This window comes from Cordyceps fumosorosea (assembly GCF_001636725.1).
Source record: "Cordyceps fumosorosea ARSEF 2679 chromosome Unknown scaffold_2, whole genome shotgun sequence".
NCBI classification, from domain to species: domain Eukaryota; kingdom Fungi; phylum Ascomycota; class Sordariomycetes; order Hypocreales; family Cordycipitaceae; genus Cordyceps; species Cordyceps fumosorosea.
In genome coordinates, this window is record NW_017387302.1 from 724,817 (window position 1) to 732,777 (window position 7,961).

General features: G+C 54.9%; 2 protein-coding genes across 2 annotated transcripts; both read right to left on the bottom strand.

Moving 5' to 3' along the window:
- Positions 1 to 379: 379 nt before the first annotated feature.
- On the bottom strand, positions 380 to 4,246 carry ISF_01376 (Thioester reductase; the record flags this gene model as incomplete). Its single annotated transcript, XM_018844983.1, has 1 exon — positions 380 to 4,246. The coding sequence occupies one exon, from the start codon at positions 4,244 to 4,246 to the stop codon at positions 380 to 382; it is 3,867 nt and encodes a 1,288-aa protein (XP_018707749.1).
- A 1,794-nt stretch (positions 4,247 to 6,040) lies between these two features.
- Positions 6,041 to 7,630, bottom strand: ISF_01377 (Amino acid/polyamine transporter I; the record flags this gene model as incomplete). The annotated part of the gene is made up of 1 exon (XM_018844984.1): positions 6,041 to 7,630. One exon carries the CDS (start codon positions 7,628 to 7,630, stop codon positions 6,041 to 6,043), a length of 1,590 nt encoding a protein of 529 aa, XP_018707750.1.
- Positions 7,631 to 7,961: the final 331 nt, after the last annotated feature.

Below are 7,961 nucleotides of genomic sequence, written 5' to 3' on the forward strand. Positions count from 1 at the left end.
AGTTGAATAGTTGGCATTTCCGTCTATCAAAACACTACCCAGTTTTGTGTGAACTGCAAATGATAATGAAAAAAGGTCCGGCCGACACAAGACACACATACCCCTTGTCCTCTCTCCACCAAGCAGTCTTATTTCAGGGTCCACCACCAGAATAGGCGGACTGAATGAAACTCGATGCAGGGGGGTTGTTGAAAGCGAGAGTCACATTGTCATGCTATTATCCATTCTTTTGGCACACGTCAAGACGTAGTTCAGACAGGCGGTGAGATAGTTGTACGTAGTGACATAGTGACGATACGCCGTACATGCATTTGTCATAGTATTTAAAATCAAATTAAATTACTTCAGTTTACACTTCTATTCCTCCTCATCCAATTCATTAAATAGGCTCGTCGCGAGGCTCAATCAGAACCTCATTGACGGCCACGTGAGGCGGCTGGCAGACGGCGTACACGATCGACGACGCGACGTCGGTGGGGTCCAGCACCTTGGCTCCCGTCGGCTCGCCATACTTCTTGATGGCCTCCTTATCCGTCGACATGCCCAGGAGGTCCGTCTCCGTGTTGCCCGGCTGGACGGACGTCACCCGCAGGCCCGTCCCGGCCGTCTCCAGTCGCAGACTCTGCAGCGTCGCCTCCACGAAGAATTTGCTCGCCGAGTAGACGCCTAGCCCGGGGAACACCTTGCGCCCGGCGTCCGACGAGATCGCCACGATCTGGCCACCGCCGCGCTGCAGCATGCCCGGCACCGTGCTTGACAAGCAGTGCAGGAGACCTTTGCAGTTCACGTCGACGGTGCGCTCCCACTCGTCCGTCTGCACGTTGGCCATCATGGTAAAGTACATGACGCCGGCGCAGCTGACGAGGATGTCAATCGGACCGAGCTTCTCTTGCACAGTCTTCATCAGCGACTCGACATCTTCCTTCTTGGTGACATCCGTCTTGTGAGTGAGGACCTTCCCGCCATGCACGAGGACCTTCTTCTTGATTGTCTCGAGCGCATCCAGACGACGGGCGGCAAGGGCCACGTGAGCACCCTCCTTGGCAAGACCCGCTGCTACGGCCGCACCGATGCCCGAGGAAGCACCCGTAACGACAGCCACCTTGCCAGCAAGGCGACCCTTGGTTCTCAGGCTCAGGCCACTCATGCCGTTGATGCCGTTGGCACCATTAGTCTTGGGGCGGGGCGGGTGAGGCAGCCAGCCACGGGCGTAAAAGTGCTTGGCATAAGTGTTCCAGAGAGCCGCATCAATGCTTGGCCGCTTCATTCCGTACAAGTCAAGTGCTTCTTGGGTCTGATCGTCCTTGAGGACCATTACGCACTGGAGTGCTTCGACCGTGGGCATACCACCTCGAAGGATGTCGACAGTGAATGGCTCGTCGCCCTTATTGGAGCCACGCTTTTCCTGCCACATCGCCACCCACTCATCCCACGGGAGCTTCTTGGTGTCGTACCCAAGCTCATTCAGGCACTCAAAGATCTTTGCCGCAGTCGGAGGTTTGGAATCGCCCACATGATACACGCCCTGATTGGCATCATCATGGTTCGCCAGAGTCGTAATAGCATCACTGACAAAGTCGACAGGCGTCATCTCCGCAAACCAACCATCGACGTCGGGAACGTGGCCGAGATGCAGCGACTCGACAATGAGAGCGTTGAGCAGATCGTAGGTGTTTGTGGCGCCAGTGGTTGAGTGTCCACTGATCGTGCCGGGACGATAGACTTTGACGGGCACGCCACGACGTCCTGCCTCATACACGAGCTTTTCTGCAACCCACTTGGTTTGACCGTAGCCGTCGAGAAGGTCTGTAGGAACAAGACCAATGTCGATCATGGTGTCCTCCGACCATCCCTCAACCGAGGGCGGGAGCACGCCGTTGGTGGAAATGTGATGGAGAGTTGCTCCGTGTCGAGAGGCAAGACGCAGCATCTCTCGAGTACCGCCAACGTTGGCATTGCGGAGGGCAGCATACGGATACACGAGGTTGACAGTAGCAGCCGCGTGAATGATTACTTGCGCGCGAGACGCGAGGTCGTCAAACATCTCTGGCGACAGACCAAGACGCTTTCGTGCCAGGTTGCCGGGGAAGATGTCGATGCGATCCAACATGGAGTCTTCCCAGATGCCGAGATCAATCAAGTTCTTGCGTACACGGGCAATACCAGCCGGTCTGCAATCATCTGTAGGCTCGGTGAATCGCACAAGACAAATGATGTTGGCCGTGGTATTCTCGAGCAGAGACTTGAGCAAAAATGCACCAAGATAGCCAGTGGAGCCCGTCAACAACACAGTCTCTGCATCGCGCAGTCGGCACATCTTGGAACCGGCAGGAGCTTGGATGTCATCTGGCAGGGCGCAATCGGCAGCAAGAACAGCCGGTAAGTCGGCCTGCACAGCCGCGGTGTGACCATCGCGAGCGGCCTTGACCGCTGCGAGGTGGCCCTCCAGCGTCGGGTTACCAGCGAGCGGAGCTAGAGGCACCGGGAAGCCAAAAGCCTTGGATAGGCGATTGGCCAGGTCCGCAAGGATGAGGGAATGTCCACCGAGGTCGAAAAAGTCGAGCTTGGGATCAATAGCGGTTTCTGGCATGCCGAGCGCAGCCGCCCAAATTTGCACAATTGTTTCCATCTTGACTCGCACGTTGGTTTCCGGCTTCTTCTGGCGCGGCGGCGTCTTTGGCGAGGGCGGCGGTGGCAGCGCTTTCAGATCGGTTTTGCCCGAGACCCCGTGGGTCGGTAATTCGACCAGCTCAACCCACAGAGGCGGGATCATGTAGTGCGCCAAATGGTCCGTGAGCGCACGTCGTGCCACAGGGCTATATCCTGAGTCGTCAATGACCACAATGGTGCGTCCGGAAATATCCTTGGTTTCCGGGACAAAGTAGGCCACAAGCTGGCGCTGCAGGCCCTCTCCGGTCGCAACGACGGCGCAATCGCGAACCGCCAAGTGCTTAACGATGCTAGCTTCAACAGCAGCCGGCTGCACAGTGTATCCTCGTGTCTTGATCATACCACCGACGCGACCGGTAATTTCCAGCAGCCCAGATTGCAAAATACGGGCGATATCACCGGTGCGGTACATGCGTGCATTGGGATTGTGCTCGAAAGGATTTTGCTGGAAAGCCTTCTGAGTAGTCTCGGGTAGGTTGAGGTATCCGCGGGCGAGCATCTCACCACCAACGTACAATTCGCCGCTGACGCCCGGCGCAACTCGGTTGCCAGCCTCATCGAGAATGTACGTGTGCTCGGGATCGGTGGGAGGGCCGACGGGGCAAACGCGCGCCTCATAGTCGATAAATGTTTTAATGTCGCCGACGGCAGCTTCGTGGGTTTCGCTCGCACTGTAGACATTGAGAAGACGAATATTCGGAATGGCAGCAAATGCACGCCGGCAAAGGTCGGTCGTGACGACCTCACCGTTGAGCCAAAGAGACTTGAGGTGGGGTACTTTTTCGCCCAGGTTCGGGTGCCGCGAGAGGACTGTGGCGAGTAGGGTGGGGGTCATGAGGGTATCAGTTATTTTGCGGGAGGAGAGAAGCTCAACGAGAGCAATTGGGTCGTAGCTAGCGCTATCGGGGATTGCGACGGTCGTTGCGCCACGGAGCAGCGGTCGGAGCATCTCCCAGACGAAGAAGACGTTGCAGGCAACCCGATCGCCAGGCTGCAGGTCGGAAACACCGAACCTCGCGTTGTAGGAGGTAATTGCGGCTCTGTGAGGGTTGGCGATACCTTTGGGTTTGCCTGTAGTTCCAGAGGAATACGAGACAAACGCCAAGCGATCGAGGTCGTCGTCATCGGGGAGCGGGCGCTTGTCGACAATTGGTATCTCGGGATGGCCATTTGCGACCCCCTCGGGTTGGTCGATGATAATGACGGGGATATCCGACTTGATCTGGCCGGCATGGGCTTTCTGCGTAATAATGACGGTGGGTTGCGCATCCTCGACCACGTCGCGGAGCAGAGCAGAGGGGTAGGCGAGCTCCAAAACCAAAAACGCACCACCCGCTCGAAGTGCGGCGAGCGAGGCAATGACATTGTCGGCGCAGCGCCCCATGAGCACGCCGACAAGGCTATCACGGCCAATGCCGTAATTGCGCAGGCGGTCTGCCAGTGCCCATGTCTCGCTGTCGAGCTGGGCGTATGTAAGAGTGCGGTTCCCGTCTTCGAGGGCGATTGCTTCAGGCGTCGACTGAGCCTGGAGCTCAAACTGAGCAGCCAAGTCCTTGTTCGTGTCGATGTAGGGCATGGTTGCGGACAATTGCTATCAGGAGAAAAAGTTGTTGAGCGAAGGCGTGCTTGTGGAGGGGATAGTCCTCTTATAGTAAGTCGCCGCGTCCCCCAGCCAGTGGCACCACAGAAGAACCAAAAAACAAGCGGGCAAGTCCGGGGAGATATTCTGGCTATGCTCGGGGCCAGTAATACAGACCGAGAATCTGCAAAAAAGAAAGAACAAGAAAAGATGAGTTAGCCTCGAGGTGTCGGTGTGGCAAGGAGGCCTAGTGTGCAATTTCTGGCAAGTCGTCACGCGACAGGACAAGGGGTAGCAGTTGGTCTAGACAAGGGGCAAGGGCGAAAATAGACGAGGGGTAGTGGCGGTGACGTACATACAAGATACTATGGCAGAGACTGAAGTCAAAAAACACACAAGGGATAGTTAGATTCCGAAAGTTGTTTGCGGCTTCCTGGGATTTAAAAGGATCGGCTCTGTAATCGTGCCAGAGGAGGGCTTGACCTGTACGGAGAATTGGGTTCGTCGGAGGATGGATGGATGGGTCTGTGGAGTGTTAGCTGAAAATCACATGCAATAGATTGGCCGTGATTTGTTCAACAAAAACCAGGTCGGTCAATATTCTACCTATCCTGGTGGTGATGTCTGGGTTGATAACAAGGATAAGCACCACAACATCATTATTAGAATTCTGCGCCGTACTCCCTATCACTGCATCAATACCCAACCAGGCAACCTAAGATGCGCAACCGGTCACTTGTCTCACCGTTGTACCCCGCGTCCAGCTGAGTCTCGATTGGCGTGTTGCTCCCCGCGCACCCTTTCCATCTCGGGTCGTCGCCTAGAGGGGGGACGCCGGCTTGATCCCCCAACCCAGCCGCGACAGGCCGTCCGCCTCAAGCGAGGCATGAGTCTATATGCTTCAGCACAGGCACAGCCATCTGGTTCTGTTGTTACAACCTTGACACTGCAAGCTGCAGGGTGGCGCTCTCCATGCACTAGCTGATCTCAGAGTTGGCGCTATCAGTTGGCAGTTGCAGTATTCTATCGCCAGCTCGTGGCGCACGCGATAGTCCGCTGAAACGAGGCTTTCAGTGAGACACATTTCATCTTGTGTTCCCCTCACCGAAAATAACCAAGTTGCGCAACCGGGTAGCCTTGCATTCGTCTTGAATTCGTCGCTCCTCGTCACGCAGCATCCTTCGTCGCTGCATCCGTTCTCTCGTACACCATGCCATCTTGGGCCTAGCGTTTGGTTTCGCCCTGGAACAATCTTATTCAGGAACCACTATTCCGCCTCAACAAAAATCCGTAGTTATTGAAATGGGAGTATTCCAGGCTGTTTTTTGCATGTGAAACGTAGAATCCATAGTATTTTCGGTCGAAACAAATCCAAGCGAGTCCCGCCGCTCGCTACCGTTCCATTTCGTTTCTGCCAGCTGGCAGACGGCGTTGGCGGACCGACATCCGGACAAACGGCATGCCCACGCCACCACAGCCTCGCCGAAGTGGCTCAGCTGATGGACAAGGTGAACTCGACCGTGTTTGTAGAACATAAACCACGCATACAACTTTTTGTTTGCCAAAACAGCCGCAGCACAGCAAAGCCGCAAAGGAAGCTACAATTAACATCAGGTATCATTACTACAAAATATCCAACGACCACATCAATAGCCATGCTAACAACTGCTGCCTAAAAAAATGCTAACAAGGATAAGACTTTGCGAGAAATCAATAAATATACAAATCCGCGGCACTTATGAGGTACCATGAAACATCATCTTCCTCCTTTGTCGCAAAGAGGCCTCCAGTTTACTGGGATCGGCCCTTGACCAAATCAACCTCTGTCAACGGTACAACCTTGGTGCGATAAACCGCCTTGTGAACAACATAAAACACCACAAAGATGAGCACACTGACGTATGCAGCAAAGAAGTTGCTCGTATTCCACTTAATGAACACGGTGAAACCACTAGTCAGAATGATCAGAATATTGAAGAAAAGGCCGAACCACGAGAGGTAGGGCTGGAATGGCGCGACATATGGCAGCGTGCTGCGGTCGACGTTCTGCGCCTTGAGCGCCTTCATAAATCGGATGTGGCAGTAGTTGATCAGCGACCAGGTAATGAAGCCCGCAACCGAGGTGATGCTGAGCAGCCAGTCGAAGACTTCCTTGCCACTTGAGCTAAGATTGAGGAATCCAAGGCAGCCGAACATGCAGCAGAATCCGACTGAGTAATACGGGGTTCCGAATCTGTTGGTTCGCTTGAAGATTCGAGGCGCATGGCCATCTTCGGCAAGACCGATGAGAATACGACTGCTCGAGTACAGGTCTGAGTTGGCGGCAGATAGTACGGCGGTGAGCAGGACAGCGTTGATGATGTCGGGCACGACCGACACACCAGCTCGAATCGCAACTAGGACCAGCGGCGACGCACTGGCGTCATGTGCGTCACTGTTGAGCCTATCATCAGTGTATGGGACGTTGATACCGACAAAGAACACGGTGGCGATGAAAAGACTGAAGATACCCCAGTACGTCCAACGAATTGCCGAAGGGATCGTCTTGCGTGGGTTCGCTGTCTCACCCGCGCCGACAGCAACCAGCTCTGTTCCCTGGAAGCTGAAGCCTGCGGTAATAAGTGTCGCCCAGAAAGCGACAAACCGGCCGGTGTCGCCGCTAGCAAAGGCTTCATTGAAGGCGCCGGGTTCGCGCCAGTATTTGAAGCCGATATAGCCTTCGCGTCCAGTTCCAGCATTGACGCAAATTGCAAAAATGACAAAGCCCACCACGGTGACAACTTTGATACTTGAGAGATACATTTCAACCTCTCCAAACCAACGGATGGGCAAGAAGTTGGCGAGCGTGAAGATTACGCCAAAGACAGCAATCCAAATGCCGATGCTGAGGGTTGAATTCCAGTACTGGATAATGAGACCAGCAGCAGTCAACTCTAAACCGAAAGTGATGACCCAGCTGAACCAGTAAATCCAGCCCATGGAGAAGCCGAGGGTGGGATCAACAAAACGTCCGGCATACACGGTAAAGCTACCAGCGACAGGCAGGTACGAGGCGATTTCACCGAGAGCTACCATGACAGAGTAGACAATGAGGCCGACGAAAAGGAACGCGATGAGCAGCGAGCCAGGGCCAGCAATGGCCAAGGCCGAGCCAATACCAATGAATAGGCCAGTTCCCAGAGCAGCACCGATAGCGATGAACTGAAGATGGCGCCCATGAAGGTCGCGGCTCAGGGCTTCACCGGTTGACCCGGTCTCGATATCGGCAGCGCCATCGACGAAGACGGACTTTTCGTTGCCCTGAGGTTGCTTCTTCTCGTTGCTCCCACGCGGGGAGGGCTCCGAAGAGGAGGCAGAGTTGCCCGAAAGACCTAGAGCCATGGCAATCGACCAGTCAGATGCGATGCGATCGATGTGTGGTATTAATATTCGGGTTGTAGGGTGTCGTGAACTCTCGTTGAGTCACGCGAGGTGGAGGAGTCGAATTTGACGGTGGGTAGGTGAGGAAAAAAATTCGGTGTGCCAGTTTGTGCTGTGCTTGGCTGATCCGAGAGACGCAGACGGCAGTAGCGAGGGGCTCAGAGGCCAGCAACCAATACTGAACAACAGCGAATGGGCAGTGAGAGAATGAAGAAGGACAATGGGGGAAAAGAGGTGCGTGAGGGTGGAGGGACTGCCGGTATCTATCTATTCATCAGACTTCAGCACTAAC